The 19118-nt window shown below is 43.3% G+C and overlaps 1 protein-coding gene across 1 annotated transcript in view; it reads right to left on the bottom strand.

Annotated features, from left to right (window-relative positions):
- Nucleotides 1-12728: 12728 nt before the first annotated feature.
- Nucleotides 12729-19118, bottom strand: part of MRPS31 (mitochondrial ribosomal protein S31) — a 58343-nt gene continuing 51953 nt past the window's right edge. The window contains exon 4 of the mRNA XM_088460172.1: nt 12729-15770. Within this exon, the coding sequence (XP_088316298.1) occupies nt 15547-15770 (224 nt within the window). The 3' untranslated portion in view covers nt 12729-15546. The remainder of the gene's footprint in view (nt 15771-19118) is intronic.

The following is a 19118-nucleotide window of genomic DNA, read 5'->3' as shown; positions in this document are numbered from 1 at the left end:
ATTTTGCTCAAGTTTTAATTCTGCTTCTACATTATCTATGCAATGGGATTGGTGTAGGATCTCCACCACTATGTGGGGTGCATCCGTTATGGGGCCCTGAGGACAGGTCATGTCACCCTCCTGAGCACCGACAGCAGAGTGTGGTCCTATTCTGAACATACATACTATGTGGCCTAGCGATGCACTGTTCCATCACCTGATAGGCAGTCTATCTCACAGAAGATACAGGAGAACGTGTTAATTATTTGGGCACCACTTGACTCCACCCACCTGATATTCCATGGTGCTTTGCTTCTCTTGATCATGAATGGGGAGCTTAGATAACCAATTTGTCAGAAGGACATAGTAACAGACTGAAGGCCTCATTTATCAACAGGTTTTTTCTTTCACAACGATAAAACTCATTGCGTATGATAAATGGTGCTCCAGCCAATCAGCTCCCAACTGTCATTTTTCAGAAAGATGACAGTTGGGAGCTGATTGGCTGGAGCACCATTATCATACGCGAAGAGGGACTGATTCAGCAAGGAACGCTATTGCGAATGTATAAGCAGTTGGCCGATTGTTGCGTACCACACATGGATATGCATTGCAGTGCACATGCGCAAATGCACCACTGTGAACGCTCTCTGATCATGGAGACCACGCAGAGCCATTGCAGAGTGATTGACAGGCAGTGAGCGATTGGGGGTGGTGACGGGGGGGTGGTCAGAGAAACACAGGTGTGTCTGACCGTTTGAACGCTGTTTGCCATTGCGATTGCATACACAGCTTGAGTACTCTCTGCGTGCAACGAGGTTAGCAATTTCTAAGTAAGGTCAGGGCTGCTGTAATTCTGCGTGAGGGACCGATGGTACTCGATGTTACCAATGTTTGTGAAGGTTTGCAAAGTAATACACATAGAACCTAATATACAATTACTAGTACTTTCAATGTTCCTACATTAGGTTAATTGTTGTTCCCTGGTTTATTTTAGTAACAAAGGAAGAACGTTTTTGTTTTGAAATCAAACAGCAAGATTCATCCTGCTTGACATGAAAAGAGAATCTTTCCAGATGCAGCGATTTAAGTTTTGGAGACTTATGAAGACCAGTAATGAGGGGACGTGGCCTGGCAGCCTAAGATGGAGGACACATCTTAGGGCAGCTCCGCTATGTGCCAGCGTCCAAGCAGTTAAACAGTTGTCTCCCTGCCCCTGAACATACTGTACCGCTGATGCTTCTTTCGGCCCATTCAACAGCTGTCCAGCATCACACCAACATCTAGAAGTTGTCCTCTCTCACAATCGAACCTACCCATGCACACCTGTAAGGGCGCTCGCTACCTTTTTATAGTGGGATGAAGATGGAAGATTTACAAGATATAATGTCCAATAATATCAGTGTATAAGCCTTATCTAAGGCATAAGTAGTAATTGTATTGTGTTGGTGGTGCACCCTGGATGCATTTGTAATATTCAAACAAGGACCCTAGAGAGAGGGGGGGGCACTCTTTTTGAAAATTAAGTTTAAAATATAACTTTTAATATGGTATGTTTATAATCATCAAAAAAGACTCTCCCAGCATCCCTTTATGCACACAAGAAAAAACATTTTTTTTTATCTTATTAAATGTTATAAAATGAATCCCACTCTATAGGTGCACATGGATTGTCCTATACCAAGTCAGATTCATCCCTGGTCAGAAGGTGACTGATAATACTTACAAAGTCACTGATATCATCCTTCTGGCTAATGAGGTTGCTCTCTGCTAAGGTGGTAGCCCTCAACACAGAAAAGGCCTTTGATAGTGTAGACCGAAGCAGTTCTTCTCTGTACTTTAATCCCTCAGCTTCTGTCCTCGCTAACAGGTTCACCTCTACTCCTTTCTCTATCCACAATGGTACGAGGCAAGAATGCCCCCTATCCCCTCTCCTCCTCGTCCTGTTAATGGAGCCTCTTTGCACCAGGCTGTGTTTGAACCCTACCATAACTAGGGGTTCCTGTTGATCATAAATTGGCTCTATATGCAGACGACATCCTTCATAGGGTCACAAATCCCCATATCTTGCGTCTCTCCTTCTTCTCATAATGGACTGTTTATGGTCAATTACTGAACTTCAAAATAATATCAGATAAGACAGAGATCCTTCTATTAAACTTTACCCCCCTCCCCCTGCACTCCAAACCCTCAAGTTTACATTTAACTTCCGGTGGTGCTCTTCCTCTTTGAAACATATAGGTATACAATCTCACATCTTCCTACGATTCCTTCTTCTCAGTGAATTTTCTCTGGCTGCTTGCTTCCATAAAAAGAGACCTTATGACATGGTCTGGCCACTTAATTTCTTGTATCAGACGAGAAAATGTCATCAAAAAGAATATTCTTCCTCATTTCCTCTACCTCTGTCAAACTTTCCCAATTTCTATTCCCTCCCTTTTCCTGACTCATCTTCAGCGCTCGGTGGGCCGGAGACCCAGAGTGTGTCTCTGAGTCCTATGTAAATATTCTAGGAATGGCGGTCTAGAACTACCTTGTTTTCAGAAATATTACTTAGCTACCAATCTACACTCAAGCGGTCTTGGCTCATGCTGACTCACATCTCCGTCACTTTCTTTCTCCATATCTCTCATCTGGATCCCACCTAACATTCCTCCCACCCTACGATTTACACTCCTTATATGGGATTACTGTGCCAGAGTTTTTAGACTGCTTAATAACCTTCCTTTTATGTCCCCTCTATGGAACAATTTCACCTTCCCTCCAGGCCAGGATCTCTAAACTTTCAATCCCTGGATCAGAAACAATGTTAAATTCCTCCGTGACCTCTCTCCTCTAGTCATATTGTTCTCCACCCTGCATGATAAATTTGGCCTTTCTTCTTCGGGGTCCATAGGGATCCACAGGGATACCATGGTTAAAAGACCAGGCATCAAACAGTTAAAGCTTTGGTTCCCAGAATGCCCTGGGTCGTCCTCCATATATACCCCACCCCTAGCCATAGGTCTTCAGTTTGTTTGTTTGGTGCGGCAGGACCAACAGGCAGTCCTTAGCTTTTTATTTTATGATTTATTTTATGTTTTGTTGAGTTGGCAGTACCAAGCATCTGTATCAAGACGCACATACTGCGACTCAATCTATGTCCGCCGGGCACAACATCAGTAATTGTGCTGGAGATTTCTGCGGGTCGTGGCTGAGCTTAGCTAGCAGCAATGCTGCGACCTTGACTGCACCGTATACTCAGAGATGTCAGGTAAGGCGATTCCTCGCTTACGGGAAATCGTGTGCAGCAGTCCTTGCTTCTGGTGTCAGAGACGCACCAGAAGCCGCTGCTGTCAGGACCAGGGATTGTCTGCGTTCTTACTACACCAGCCGGGGTTCTATCCTCTGATGCCAAGGATCGTCAGCAGACGCATTCTGTTGCCACGAGGCCAGCGTACCCAGCTGGTTAATGCAGCTATGGGGTGGTAGGTGCTCCCCCGGCAGCTCCGACCCAGACGCAGTCTGGGCTGCTCCACCTAACCTCCACGTATATGAGATGCTCACGGTCCACACTCAGTGCACCCGGTAGCTGTTGGTCTCAGGAGGGTCTGGGTTAGTATCCCTGTATACCTCTCCCTTGTTTAAGGTATACGGTGCTCTATGTCCTAACATTCCTTTGCGTTGCTGTAGCTGATTTAGAGCCAATTGTAATTATATTACATGTGCATTGTATGTTTGCCAGCTACTGACTGATACTAATTTTTTATTTCTATCTGTCAATTATAACTATCACTGTTATTTCTTTCTGAGTATTTCACATTCATTGAGATTTTGTGAAGGCTGTCACATAACTTTGCGATTTTGCATTTACTTTGAATATGTCAAAAGATAAAGGGAGACAGGAGGGGGAGCCACCTGTGCTGGTTTAATGTAAATCATGTACAACTTGTGTCCTCACATAACATACATGAGGGTTTGTGTGTTGTCTGTTATAAAGAGTCACCTCACCAGGCCGATTTACCTGTTGTTGGACAAGAGCCATCTTGGGTTGCCTTTTTGTCCCAGGTTATGATGCAGGTGGTGGATCGTTTGGCTACTCCGACGATGCCTCCTTGGATGGGGTGTCCACATATTGTTTACACTTCATATTTATTCCTAAATATAAAAGATGTTGATGTCCATTCTAGTCAGAGTATGGCAGCATCTAATGTTGATAACAGACCGGTAGTGACTAAAGCGCCTAAACGCAAGTTGTCTTTACCTCAGTCTGCCCAACATATGGATTCAGTCGCATCATCAGAGGAATCTGATAATGCACAGGACTCCTCTACAGGATTTACTTCTGGGGAGGAGGATCATCTATCTACTGTGGATGTTACTTATGTAGTGAGGGTGGCTAAATCAGTCCTAGATATTCAGGATGATGAACCAGCTCATAGTAAGAAGGCTCCAATGTTTAATCACCACCTGAACGTGGTCAAAATGGAGTTTCCTGTGTCTGAACAGCTCACTGAGCTTATCAAGGAGGCATGGGGTAACCCTGATAAGCGATATTATGTAGATAAGAGAATAAAATCATTGTATCCCTTCCCACCTTCTGTATGTACTAAGTGGGAGATACATGAGCATCAACAGTAGGAGGTAACGCATTTAATCAGAAATGCTACATTGCCTATTCCAAAAGCGTCTTCGCTGAAGGTTTCCACAGATAAAAAGATTGAAGCCTGTCTTAAGGCAATATTTTCATCATCTGAAGCGGTTACCCGTTGAGCTACAGCTGGAGCCTGGGTAGGCAAAGCTGTTGAAGAATGGATTAAGGCATTTGTAAACTCTCGACCAAAAACTTGGTACCAGAGAACAGATGATGAATATCTCCCACATACGGGAAGCGGCTTCCTATCTGGCAGGAGCTGCAGTGGATGCTGGAATTTTAGCTTCTAAAGCATCAGCAGCATCCATGGTAGCACGCAGGGCTCTTTGGTTAAGATCTTGGAAAGTTGATACAGGCTCAAAGAAGGCACTGGAAGTCTTACCTTTTCATGGAAATATACTCTTTGGAGCAGAGTTGGATAACATAATTACTACTCTGGTGGCTTCAATGTCAGCAGGTCTGCCATCAAAGAGTAGAGCAAGGCAGGTTTCTTTTCAGTTGTTCCATACTCAGAAAAGAGCTAAAGGACAGACTTTCTCTAGGTCGACTAGTTTTCATAAGTCAAAGCAACAAAGTAAGAGGTCTGGCCAGGCAAGACGTTCAGCATTTCTAGATGCTCAGACACAAAGGGTGTTTCTGCCCGTGGATAAGATTGTGGCCTTATCAAAGCGGATACACATGCTGCTATGCAAGCGAAGAGTATCCATTCTGTCAGCAATGCAGGTGCTGGGATCAATGGTATCGACCTTCGAAAAGGTGGGATATGCTCAGTTACATTCCAGACCCCTGAAAAGGTTTTGATTGTCTCCAGGTGGAACAGACAGCATCATTTAATACGGTCCCAGATGATATTTCCCACTCCAGAGGTTTGTCACTCCCTCCTGTGGTGGCTAAAAAAGGAGCATCTAAACAAAGGGCGCCCGTTCTGGAATCCAAATGGACTGCTTCTCACCACGTATGCGAGTCTGCGCGGATGGGGGGGCAGTGACAGGTCATCACACCTTCCAGGGGAGATGGACAAATCAAGAAAGTCGTCTGCCAATAAACATTCTGGAACTGCAGTAAGATGGGACTTCAAGTTGGCGTATCTCTTTCCTCCAATTTCCCTGCTCCGAAGAGTTCTCAGGAAATTCAAGCAGGAAGACTGAACAATAATACTGGTGGCTCCAGCTTGGCCCAGGCGTCATTGTTTCACCGACATACAGAATCTGTCGGTAGACACTCTGTATCCTCTCCCTCTGTAGAAGGATATGCTAACGCAGGGTCCCTGCCGACATCTGGAGTTGATCCGTCTGGCTTTGATCTTCCATCTTAAAAGCGAAGGGATTTTCCAGTTCTGTAATTCAAACGATGCTTAGAGCACAGAAGCCTGCTTCTGCTCGCATCTATTACAGGAGTTTGGCATTCTTTTGGTCAATGGTGTTCTCATAAGGAATATGATCCTAAGGTGTTCTGGATTTCCAGGATACTGGCTTTTCTGCAGGCAGGGTTAGACAATGGTCTCCGCCTGGCCACTTTGAGAGTGCAGGTTTCTGCACTGTCAGTATGGTTTCAGAAGAAGATTACTTCATTACCAGATGTTACAATTTTTTGTTCTGCGAATTTAGCCTCCTTTTGTTCCACCGGTAGCACCGTGGGATTTGACTTTAGTTCTTAAGAAGTTACAAGCTTCCCCATTTGAACCTTTAGACTCTGTAGATTTGAAGTGGTTGACAGCAAAGACACTTTTTCTTCTTGCTAACTCTTCTGCTCGCAGAGTCTCGGATTTGGCAGCGCTCTCTTTTTGCTCCCCATTTTTGATTTTTCACCAGGATAAATCTGTTCTTCATACAAGGGGAGGGTTACCTTCCTAAGGTAGTGTCACGTTTTCATGTAAATTAAGAAATTGTTGTTTTAAGAAATTGTTGTTCCAGCTTTTCAGGCTCCAGACCTTTCTATAACTGAAGCCTCCTTGGATGTAGTTTGTGCTCACCGTATTTATGTGGAGCATACAAACTGTGTTAGAAAATCAGATTCTCTTTTTGTATTATATGGTTTTGACAAACGAGGATGGCCAGCTAATAAGCAGACTCTGACGAGATGGCTACGCATGACTATCTCTCAGGCTGATCTTCCTGTCCCAAGCACGGTAACAGCACATTCTACTCGGTCTGTAGGGCCATCGTGGGCAATTACTCGTGGTGCCTCTGCTGAACAATTGTGCAAGGCTGCCATGTGGTCTTCTGTCCACACTTCTTAGGTTTTATGCTTTTGATACTTTTGCCTCCCAGGATGCTTCCTTTAGGCGACAAGTTCTCCTTTTTGCTCAGGAACGTCCCCCACCCTAGGGGAACTGCTTCAGGGCATCCCCAGTGTCCCTGTGGATCCCTATGGACACCGAAGAAATATAGAGTTATGGTAGACTTACCTAGATAACACCTTTTCTTCGAGGTCCACAGGGTGCCCACACTGACGCACCTGGCTTCATTGGGTGATTTCCTTTCAGTCACAGATTCCCTCATCTTCTGTAAGGTTGTTTCTGGTGTACGATTGTTCTTCCTTCTCCTGCCTTTAGGCTTGTTAACTAAACTGAAGTCCTATGGCTAGGGGTGGGGTATATATTGAGGAGGACCCAGGGCATTCTGTGAGCCAAAGCTTTAACTGTTTGGTGCCTGGTCTTGCAACCATAATATCCCCATGGTATCCCTGTGGACCTCGAAGAAAAGGAGTTATCTAAGTAAGTCTACCATAACACTATATTCCCTCTAAATGTTTTTATCAATACCTCCAGCTTCGCCACTTTTATCCCTTCAAATTTGGTTCCCTCCGCAGACCTTAATATACTTCTTTGGAGACTTTTTGTCTCCAACATATGAATTCCCGAGGCCTCATTCCATCCCTCTATGGACTTTTAATTTTCCTTAACCATCCTCTACATACGCTCTGAGACACCTTACTTTGTCTTAAGTTAAATCAGACCTCTCACTTTGGTTGAAGATTTGTCCATCTGCAGTTTCTTTGTACTTTTTTGCATTGTCGAATTGATGCTGTAACATTTCTTTATTTAAAAAATAAATAAATAATAATCTAATTGTAACAGGATAATATTGACTTCTTCATCAGGAATTTAGCAATAATAGTGCAGGATATTACGCTGTAGTGTTAGCACTAGAAAAGTAATGGAGTAGAAAATGGTGCTGTGGTAGTAGTTATGGCGCTGAAAATGGAGCTGTAGTAATATTGGCACTGGTAATGTAGTAGTAATTTACTATAGTAATTGTTAGTAATGTCCATGCTCTCAACAATACGTAGGTAGAGCAAGTAGATCAATTAAGTACAAGTTTAGGGAACATGGGCATAATATTAGGTTAAAGTACCAACAACATAGCAGAAACTTTGCCCAGTATCATGAAGGCATCCCAGAGGATATTTCTATGGTGGGTGTCAAATGGGTCCAGGGTACAAAATGTGAAAATAGACATAGGCGTGTGCAGACTCAGGGTAGGGAATGGGCAACAATACCCTATCCTCCCCCCAGATATATGCTAGACCAAGATCACCAGGAAATGATTAATTTGATCTCCAGCTATATAAATCTGGACAGCTACTGCTTTCAATCAGTTTTGCAAAAGTGCACAAAACGCGTCAACTTAATGTAGTACTTGGTGTTCAAATCTAGAGATTGGCACTAATTGCAGTTAAAGTTAGTTCCACCAATGCCAAGTGGGACCATTGTGCATGGGCAGAGCTAGTGTGGAGTGCTGACACTCACAAAGCAGGCAAACAAGGAGCATTTTTAAAGCTAACACACTGATCGATTTGGAGTGACATCTATTGGTCTGTGTTTGGGACAGGAAACTGTGGTGCATGTGGATACAGGGGGTTATGCAGGATGCTCGCAAGCGGGTCGATGTTACCCCAATGCGCATGCGCACGACGGAGGGAGCTCCGTCGTGCGCATGCGCGACACCCGGACAGCGACAGCCAAGCTGTCGCTCCGGGTCTCGCACCAAAGGGGGCGTGCTGTCGATGGTGACTGACAGCACGCCCCCTTTGGTGGGCGTGCCAGGGGCGTGGCTGCCAGGCGGAGGCGTTCCCATGGGAACGCCTACCGTCTGGGTCCGGCCCCACTGACATCACTAGTGATGTCAGTGGGAGTGATTTTGGCTCTGATAGAGCCAAAATCACTCCAGGGCTTGCGGTCACCGAGACCCTACCGCAGGGTCTCGTCGCAAGCCCGATGGTCGCGATGGTCTTGACCTTCGCGACCATCTTTTTGGCCGCTCGCATATGCTGTGGGTGGTCACCCACAGCTATGCGAGCGGCCAGGAGGCCGCTCCATTTTCAGGTAGGAGGGCACTGATTCAGAGTGAACGTCCGGCTCTGAATCAGGCCCACATTTCCTAACAGCAGGACAGTTCCGATAATACTCTCTCTTCACTGACGGTGACTCTTTAAGTGCTTTACTAATCCTGCCTATTTACATCAATGGGATAAGCTTCCCAATTACAAATGTTATTTGCTGACCTGTATAATTATGTGCTACTAACAAGATAGTACTAATGTTACTACTCTTGAACTCCATTTTATATTGAATTTTCACATCTTGAGATGATTGCTAAACCTGTTTGTGTAATAAATTAATAATTTATTGGAGCCTTTATTCATGGCTATTTTTTTTTTTAAAGTGCCAATAATATAAAACACAAAAACAGCCTGTTTTTGCCTTTTAAATTACTGCGACTTTAAAAATACAGGCAGCCTAGCTGAAATTGTGTCCATGAATCTCGCAGGCTATTACATAAGGCCCATAGTCTGCAGTGCATTGAATTAGATCCCCACATATGAGCCATTCTTGCATTCTTCAAACAATGGAGGTTTATTTTCTTGGTTGAGTCTGCATATGATTTCAAACAGATATTATATACTACAATGGCTAAAAATACCATTATCTTCTCATGAAGTGTGTTCCATCATTTCATTACGCACTCTGACATGTACTGTAGTTTATCTTACGTTTGGATAGCAGTAGAACTGAAGCAGGTACACTGGGGAAAACTTTGTTTTGCTTATCCATTTTAGACTACAAAGTGCCTCATTGCTGTGTCCTTCAGGCTGCAGCGATTTGTGTTGTGTATTGAAAATATATATTTAGTTCTAACCGGTTCTTTGAAAATTTGCATATGCATAGTATCCTGGAAGCTCTTTCATATAAACTTACATTGTTGTTTTAATAGTTGCCCATAGGATCACGCTGTCCCATTTAGCAATACATTTCTTAAGCTCTTATGTAAATATCTTTCTTTTATGATGTATTTAATTACCTAGTTTTCATTTAATGGATTACTTTGTTATGATCCATTTCTTATATATTATGTAATTTAGTCTGGTTTTCATTCCCTACATAATACATTGTCTCAGTACACAGATGGCACGCAGTTGTTATAGACAAAGATGGAGAAAATATATGTATAAGCTGCATCCACTCAATCTTATGTGTACAAGTGGTATATATATATATATATATATATATATATATATATACACACACACACACGTGGGCTTATAGCTCTCTCTGGCAATTTTCAAATAAACAGTCTATCTGTAAGTAGCACAAGCTCAATAAGTAGAAGGTTTAACATTCATAACAATTAGTAAAGTAGGTAGGTAGGGCACAAGAAGACTGAACTGAATTTGCGATGATGCCGTACTGTATGTACATTTTCTATACCTGTTGTAGAACCAGGCCAGTGTCTAGTAACTGCAGCACCAAAGGAATTAAGTCCTGGTGCTGGGACTGCTAAATAAGTCAAATTGGCAAATGTCTGGAAGTGCTGCTCAGCAATAGTTAACGCTCAGTGCCGCAGCACCAAAAGGGATACAATCCCGACACTTGGCCTGTTGCAGAGATGGAGGCTCATGCTGTGGCAATTTGTACACAGCGACTGTGTGAAAATATACAAATGTCGCAAACACTTGGATTTATATTGAGACACTCACTGGGCAAACCCAAGCATTTGTGTACAAAGACGTAGCATTGGTCACTGATCAGCCGAGTATCGCAGTTCTGAGTAATCCTATGATAAATCTATGGAAACTCAGAATGGCCAGCCGCAGGGACGGAGCCGCCACGCCTGTTACCTCCCATAAACGCTCTCACACTGCGGCCAAATCCTCGCTGCGACCATTGGAAGGAAAACTTGAGGCATGCACAATGTGACTCAAGTGTGTCAACGATAATCGTTCAATTGCACAAACATCGGTATTTCGTCCATCTCTGGAGCAGGCTCACTGTGCGCACTTGAATACATGTGTTAATGCATTGTATTGAGCTAATGGGATCTAGCTTGCTTGTGACATTTTGAGTGAGGCATTTGTTATACGGTTTTGCCTAAAGCTGGTCATACACCAACTAGCCAATAGAACGATCATCTGCTGGTGCACGGGAACATCTGATAATTGGACGTTTGCTCCCACATTCTGGAAACCAGTTGCTACAACTAGCAGGAGAAATGAAACAACTGAACAATTTTCACAGAAGACTTCTGTCTGCTACTTATGTTCCTGGTTGACTCTGCTCTCCCCCCGATCGCTCCTAGTGCTGCAGTACAAAGGGGGGAGGTGGAGCAGGGCATGTGTGCATAGGTGTCAAAACAGGGGGGGGGGGGGGGGGGGGGCAAGCTCACCTCCCCCAAACATTTGACAGGTGCCAGTGGAGCGGCTGATGCAGATGGTCAGGGGCTGTGTATTCTAGCAATAGGAGGTTAAATTAAAAGACCGCACATTACACCTCCTCCTCCATGCAGTGCATGCAGCCTATTGCTATAAAGCACAGCCCCCAGTGGCAAACGCAGGATTTCTAGAGGGGGGTTTCCAAATGCTTGATTTTAGAGTGTGTGGCCAGTCTATGAAGAGGGTAGAATTAGCACTTAACCAGCCTTAATATGCATCATACAAAGTGTATTGTGTGTCATAATTCCAGCATATACAGGACCAGAGATCAGAATAAGCCATTATATGCGGCAGTAGGGTCATCCTGCCTGAGCTGGATGTTTTTATTTTAGATGCAGGCACCATTCCAGACTATTGGAGCAAGTCCAGGAGCCTAGTGGAGCAGCAGAAGAACCTAGCACTGCCCTGGACATATATGTACATATTGGGCTCTATAGCAGTGCATCCCTAACAGTGCATGTTTTCCAAATCCCCTAACTGGTGCACAGGTTATTTATTACTGGCTGATACATGTTTAAAAGATTCACAGGTGGTGCTATTTATTTAATTTATGATACTGAGAAGAACATGCAGCGCTAGTAAACTTCTATTATATTACTATTTATATTGTGGTCATGGTGTGGGCTGGGGAGGGGAGTTTCCAGGCAAACGGAAACCCCCCCCCCTGTGTTTGCCTATGGCCTCTGACCATCCGTGGCTGCCGCCGCTCCAGTCCCTTCTTCCTGCAGATGGGTGGGGTAGGATGGGTGCCAAAATTAAATTATATATCGCTCCCCCATAAAATCAGTCCAACACCCCTGCATGTGTGACATGTGCATCCCCCTGGAATAACTCTGGGCATTAAACCCTGAGTTTCTGCCACGTGTTAAGCAGCGAGGCTAATTGAATCTGCCCCGAAGAATATTGGCACAATATCCTGGGCATTTCGTCCATTTCTTCAGTGACAAAGTGAGAAAAAAAAAAAAGAAGCATTTTGGCTTTACAGCAGGCAAGCTGGTCATTTACACTGGACTGCAATACACTATTGGTCACGGAACAAGACCATAGCATTAAAATGACAAGGTATAACATTATACCGGACAAATGTATATATGCAGCTATACTTGATACAGAATACACCTCTTTGTGAATACAACCTTCCTTTAGATTTACAAATGCATTCTAAAAATGAAAACACTTTAATTGCAGGTACTGTATGTGTACTTGCATGCCTGTGTGTAGGTGAATTTGCAACAAAGGCAAAAATACCAACGTGCCGCAATATGAACATTATTAAATCTATGGCAAGTAATATAGTCCTGGTAATCAAACATTCTAATTGGCTAGCAAACGTAAACAAATGACAGTGCAACATTAGTGCTCAATTCCAGCCTTGAGGCAACTGAAAATAATATTAGTCATGGAATAAAAAAAAAAAGGATTTAATGAAAGTTATTTCCAGCAGAACATTTAAATTTGGCTCCCATACAGTAACTTTATTGCAGGATGTCCTTCACAGCCTGTACATGTTGAGTTATACAAGTCAGCTTTCTCAAGAGTACCAAACACATCTTCAGATGGTAACGGTATACCTTTTTAACTTTAGTTTAAACATGTTAGTGGTATCGTTTATATCAGATTTGGTCTCAGAAGTCAAACACGGGAAGGAATTGTCAAACAGCTACCAAAAACCACTTAATTAGAATTAGGAATAGTGGGATGTGTGCTCAGTGGGATCCCTTGGGGGGTTTTCTTTTTGACACAGTATAGAACAAAAATGAGTGACTTCTCACCTCCTGCAATTCCTGCCTATAAAGGTGCGTACACACTAGACCTGGGGTCTTCAACCTTGGCCCTCCAGCTGCCGTGGAACTACACATCCCAGCATGAACTGCCATAGTTTTAGCATGCTGTTATATCAAAAAGGTGGCAGTGCATGCTGGGATGTGTAGTTCCACAGCAGCTAGAGGACCAAGTTTGAAGACCCCTACACTAGACAATATTTTACACGACTTGCCCGATTTCGACACTTTGGAACAATAAATCGTGTAAAATGTGTCAAAATCGTGAGTGTCCACTTACGATCACGATGTCGATGCGCGTACCCTCTGGTCATACATCGCATCTTCAGTTGTTGCCTACTTCAGGCAAGATTTGCCAATCTCATACACGATTTTGTATAATAGATTGATTTAAGATCTGTCGTGCACAAAATCTGATTGGACACTTTTTAGGACCATATCGTGTCCTGGAGCGCTGGGGAGTTGCCAGGGAGAGTTCAAGAGAAATAGCGCACAATATTGCATCGTGAGCACATCGCCTAGTGTGTAGGCACCTTTAGACCTCCCAGGCTGTACATTTCTCTGCCATGTTCTAGAAAGTAATCTCCCAACGTTAAGATCAGGGAGGCATACCATATTATCAACCATTGTGTTCACCCATCCTCCCAACATCTCGGCTATACTATACTCTGCAATATCCCACAATATACTATAGTCTTCAATTAGTTGCATCTGTGTGGCTGGTTCACTTAGCACTTCCAGTTAGACGCTTGTTCCATTGTTCAAAACTTGCTCTTTCACCTTTTGTATCTCTCCCTCCCTCTGTGTATCATTATTTAGTAAGCTCGGAATCAGGCCCCTATTTATTATTATATGGCGCTACAAGGGTTCCGCAGCGCCTTACAAAGTACATAAGCAATGAGCACACATGAAAACAGTTATTACCAGTACTAAACAATGCAGGACAAGGACATGGTTTATACACTTTGCTGCAGTAACACTTAAAAAAGCAGCATGGCATCAGTGTTAGGTGCAGTTGGGGGTGTTAGGAGTAAATGATACTATAAGAAAAAGAGAAGCACATGAGGGAACAGGGCCTTGCTCAATAGAGCTTACATTCTAAGGGTAAGGGACAGACAGATAGGGGTGACAGATGGGGTAGACAGTGAGGTTAGGATGAGAGCTGGAAGGCTTTGATGAACAAGTGAGTCTTGAAAGACCATTTGAAGGATAGTAGAGAGGTGGAGAGTCTAATAGCGAGAGGGAGAGAATTCCAGAGGTAGGAAGCAGCACTGGCTAAAACTTGGAGACAGGAGTGGGAGGCAGTAATCAGTTTGCAGGAGGGGATGCAGTTATAATCCCAACGTGCCACATCTCGGCAGAAGATATCCCAGTGCCGGAATGCCACTACCCAGCTACAAGACCGGCACCGGAATACCGTCAGGAGGCATCATCCCGACAGCCAAGATGACGAATTTGAGTATAGCGGTGCTGGTTCGGACTTAGCAGTAGGGGGGGGGATAGGTTTAGGTGTCACGGGGTGGGGGGGGGGGGTGTTAGGGTTAGGCTGGGGGAAGTTAGGTACCCCCAGGAGTGGGATAGGCACCACTGGGGGGGGGGGGGGGCGTTTAAGATTTAGGCTGTAAGGGAGGAGGGTTAGGTTTAGGGTTAGTGTTAGGAAGTAGAAACAGAGGGTTAGGGGGAGAAGGGGGGAGGGTAAGTATACTTACCTGACCCTTGTAGGCATCCTGAGCATCGGGATGCCGCTGTCGGTATATTGACAGCAGGCATCCCGACTGCCAGGATTTCATACCCATTCCTGCAGGAGAGGCGGCACATAGTTGTGGAGCAAAGTGGGCAGATGGGAGTTTAGTTCCTTCGGTCTCAAATTCTGTTCTGTAATCTCGTACTGTAACTATCTCCCCATTGTACAAAGCAGCAGAATATGTTGGTATGTTATACATAAAATAATAATAGACTTATTCAACAAGTGTGACCTTGTGTAACAACCCAAACTCTGTGAAACCAGGACTATGTTATATTAACACTAATATTACACATTTTGGTCGCTTTAAAGCTTCTTCTAATTTCTGATAGATAAATACAGTAAAGACAGGTATCTCTCCCAACCAGAGGCCAAGCTACAGTGATCTACATCATGAGTGTGGCCACCTGTCAGCATCCAAAAGTGTGTAACTTGCCCTCCACCCACCCAATTACGTTATTTTTTTTTTAAATGTATGCTTGTATTTGAAATGTAAAATATATATATGGGATGCTATTCCAGTCATGGATTTTATTAAATAGGGTACATTTAAATTTTTGGCATATTCAGCATAATCCAGGTGTAAAACACTTTCTTCAAGTTTGAGGGCCCAAGTTTTCCAAAGTTCTGTAAATTACGAAATGCTGGGCGGAATGAGAACGTGCTCTGTGCGACCGCTTACTTTCCGCTCAGGTGAGTTAGATTTCACATTCTCTCAACAGATCCTCTTTTTGTTGAAAGTAATCCTTGTACCAATCTATGTGATCCTTCTTCTGTTGGACAGTAAGGTACGGGTTCTTAGACAGGCCACAAATGACCAGCTCCATAAAATGTCGGATTGGCCCTTGCTTTGGAAAGTCTTCCAAGTACTTGTCCAGGAAAACATGCTCATAAAACTCAACCTTCTGCTCCTCATCAAGCCCTGAAACACAGTGCAAACATTGTCCATTTATCATATGAATTATTTTACAGGTACCAGCATCAGAAATGTCCAAGACAAAATACAGGAGTCCTTATCTGGCAGACATTATATAAAGGAGCATTTACATACCGATCAACGTTCCTCATTTAGAAATCAGAACATTTAAGCCACACCTCAATCAACTAAAGACTTGCCCTTAAATGTGAAGCCTTGCCCTATAATTCAGAACACTACTCTTTAATCGGTTACATAGAAACATAGGATTTGACGGCAGATAAGAACCACTTGGCCCATCTAGCCTGCCCCATTTTTAAACATATTGTTACCTCAACCCTTATTGATCCTTACTTCTTCTGAAGGATATCCCATAGTTGCCTACCTTTAGTTTCTCCTCCCCGGGAGATGTCCGGGGAGGAGAAGCAAGTGAGTTGTGATGGGGCGGAATGTGGGAGAAGTGCCTACCCTACCGGGAGTGCAGGGGGTTACCCGAAAAATGGTGAGCCTCTCTCGAAAACCGGGAGGGTAGGCATGTATGGGATATCCTTATGTCTATCCCATGCATGTTTAAATTGCTCTACTGTCTCTCTGATGGGAGGCTATTCCACTTGCCCACTACCCTTTCTGTGAAGTAATTTTACCTCAAATTTCCCCTGAACCTACCACCCTCCAGTTTCAGAACATGTCCTCTTGTACTAATATTTCTCTTCCTTTGAAGAATGTCTCCTTCCTTTACCTTGTTAAAACCCTTTATATATTTTAACATTTCTATCAAGTCCCCCCTTTCCCTTCTCTGCTCCAAACTATACATATTAAGATCTTTTAGTCTTTCCTGGTACGTTTTGTGGTGTAGACCTTGCACCATTTTAGTTGCCCTTCTTTGTACAGTCTCTTCTGGAGATGTGGCCTTCAGAAATGAACACAGTATTTGAGATGAGGACGTACCAATGACCTATACAGTGGTATTATCACTTCTTTCTTTCTGCTACTGATTCCTCTCCCTATGCAACCAAGCATCTGACTTGCCTTCCTCATTGCTTTGTTACAATGTTTGCTTGCCTTTAAGTCGCCTGAAATAGTGACTCCTAGATCCCTTTCCTCTTCAGTAGTTTCCAGTATAGTGCCATTAACACTATATTTAGCCTTTGGATTTTTAGACCCAAGTGCATGATCTTGCATTTTTTGGCATTAAACTGTAGTTGCCACGTTCTTGACCATTCCTCTGGTTAGAGAAATCAGGACATTTGGTGGCTGAATAGCAGCTGGTCCTCCTATGTTTCTCACACATAGTAAAATCTGCAATTAATACTGTGATTGATAGAATTAGGAAATGCAAAGTTGAATTATAATACAGATGTGTCCACATACATCTAGCCTCCTTGCGCATTAAACAGCCCTTCCATACTGTGGAGAGACTCGGTTGTGCTGAGCATCTTTTCGTGCAACTTTTTACCTTAAAATCTGTCTTAGTTGCATAGCAATGCGAATAGCACACACATGCAGCTTCTGCCAATTAAAATTCTATGTGGCATGTCTATATTCTGTGTGTGACTGCAGCTGTACCTGCATGAGAAATGCTAAGTTACAGTGTCACAGCTGCTGAACAAAAGCTGCTTGTGCGTCCTATACGCAATCTCTCTATGCGAGAGGCCCATCTTTCCAGGTGCTGTGAAGTTTTGCTACAGCCAACTGCTGTGGGAGCAGTGGGCTAGGGTTAGGCCGCGGGAGGAGTGGGCTAAGGTTAGGCCGCGGGAGGAGTGGGCTAGGGTTAGGCCGCGGGAGGAGTGGGCTAGGGTTAGGCCGCGGGAGGAGTGGGCTAAGGTTAGGCCACGGGAGGAGTGGGCTAGGGTTAGCCTACGGGAGAGGTGAGCTAGGGTATGAGTTAAGATTTGGCTTAAAAACATTTACCAAAGTTTGTCTGGATTATGAACATTGGTATGCCGCTGTCTGTATTCTGACCATCAGGATCCCGTACACAACCCAGTTTACAAAACAATAGTTACATAATGTTTTATGCACGTGTAAAAGGACTTGCATTTATATGCTTGAGCAATAACCATCTGCGTCATTAACTACTCAAAATAATCTTTACCTACGTTCACGATTCTTCCACACATAAAATCCTAAATGCCGCAAACACAAGCTTTTCTTACCCTTGTGTACATAACTGGTGTGATCATAGCCAAACATACATTCATATGAAACTCCAATAGTGGACACATTTTCTTTTTACTGCTCCCAATGAAAGTAAAACAGTGTTTGCTGGCTCTGAAAGATTTCCCTTCAACAAATGATTCTTGTTACTTTCATTTATTGTATTGTTGTCCCTTGCCAGGAACTGTTACGTCATATTATCCTCTCTTGTTTGCTGTGCTGTCTCCCACCAAGATGCTCCCCAGGCTCTGCCTTTCTCTGAGCCCTTGAGAACCAATTGGCACAGCCTGCAAATGAGCCTTCTGACATGTTGGTAATTGGATGTGGACCACTGACCTAGAACAAGCTTTATGCCCTGAACGAACCCTGCTGCTGTAAGAGAATGGATGTAATAAACAGCCCCACACACACACACACACACATTCCTGATGATTGTTGTGTTCTCTATAATTTTCCAGTCTTGCTTATCTTTTCTTTATGGACAGTCTTACATGGCAGCATAATGGTGTGCGGGACAATTTTATAGGGCAATATCCTGGGAATGCAGAGATACAAAGTCTTACACGCTATCACTCAGCTGATCAGTTGTGAATAAGGTAACCTTGTTTCCCTTGTTTGTGTTGCTATAGTGTGCAAATATTAGATTTTTTTTCACTCCCATGACAATTTTATTAATTATATTTCTATAAAAATGTGTTATATATTTCTATTTAATTGTATAGTTTTTCAGTCATTTTATAAATATCACTTATTTTAGATTTTGCATTTTGTTTAAACCTTTTCTTTTCCTACCCATTTAAAACACAATCACATCCAGCACCGGCCTACCGCATATCCTACATACACTCTCTAGTATCTACCTTCTAGTGACATGAACATCATTTCTTACACTAGTCACATCCTCATATTCATACAATACAAACCATTTATTCCCTCGCATTTATTAACCTAATCCTCTCCAGTCTCTCCTGCACCTAGCATAATTCCATCTTTAGTTACCCCTTTTACTTCTCATATTACCATCATTATATATAATGCAATTGTCTTTTACCATCCTATGATTCATAACAGAACCTGGAGTTTATTTATCATTGAATTACTTAGGAAACCTAGAAGTTCACTGCATAAACACAAGACCTATAGTAATTACACACAGATCCATAATGACTGCACCCAGTGTCCACAGTAACATCATAC

Source organism: Taudactylus pleione, unplaced genomic scaffold (assembly GCF_031769625.1).
Source record: "Taudactylus pleione unplaced genomic scaffold, aTauple2 ptg000043l, whole genome shotgun sequence".
NCBI lineage: Eukaryota > Metazoa > Chordata > Amphibia > Anura > Myobatrachidae > Taudactylus > Taudactylus pleione.
This window is presented reverse-complemented; position numbering and strand designations above follow the sequence as displayed.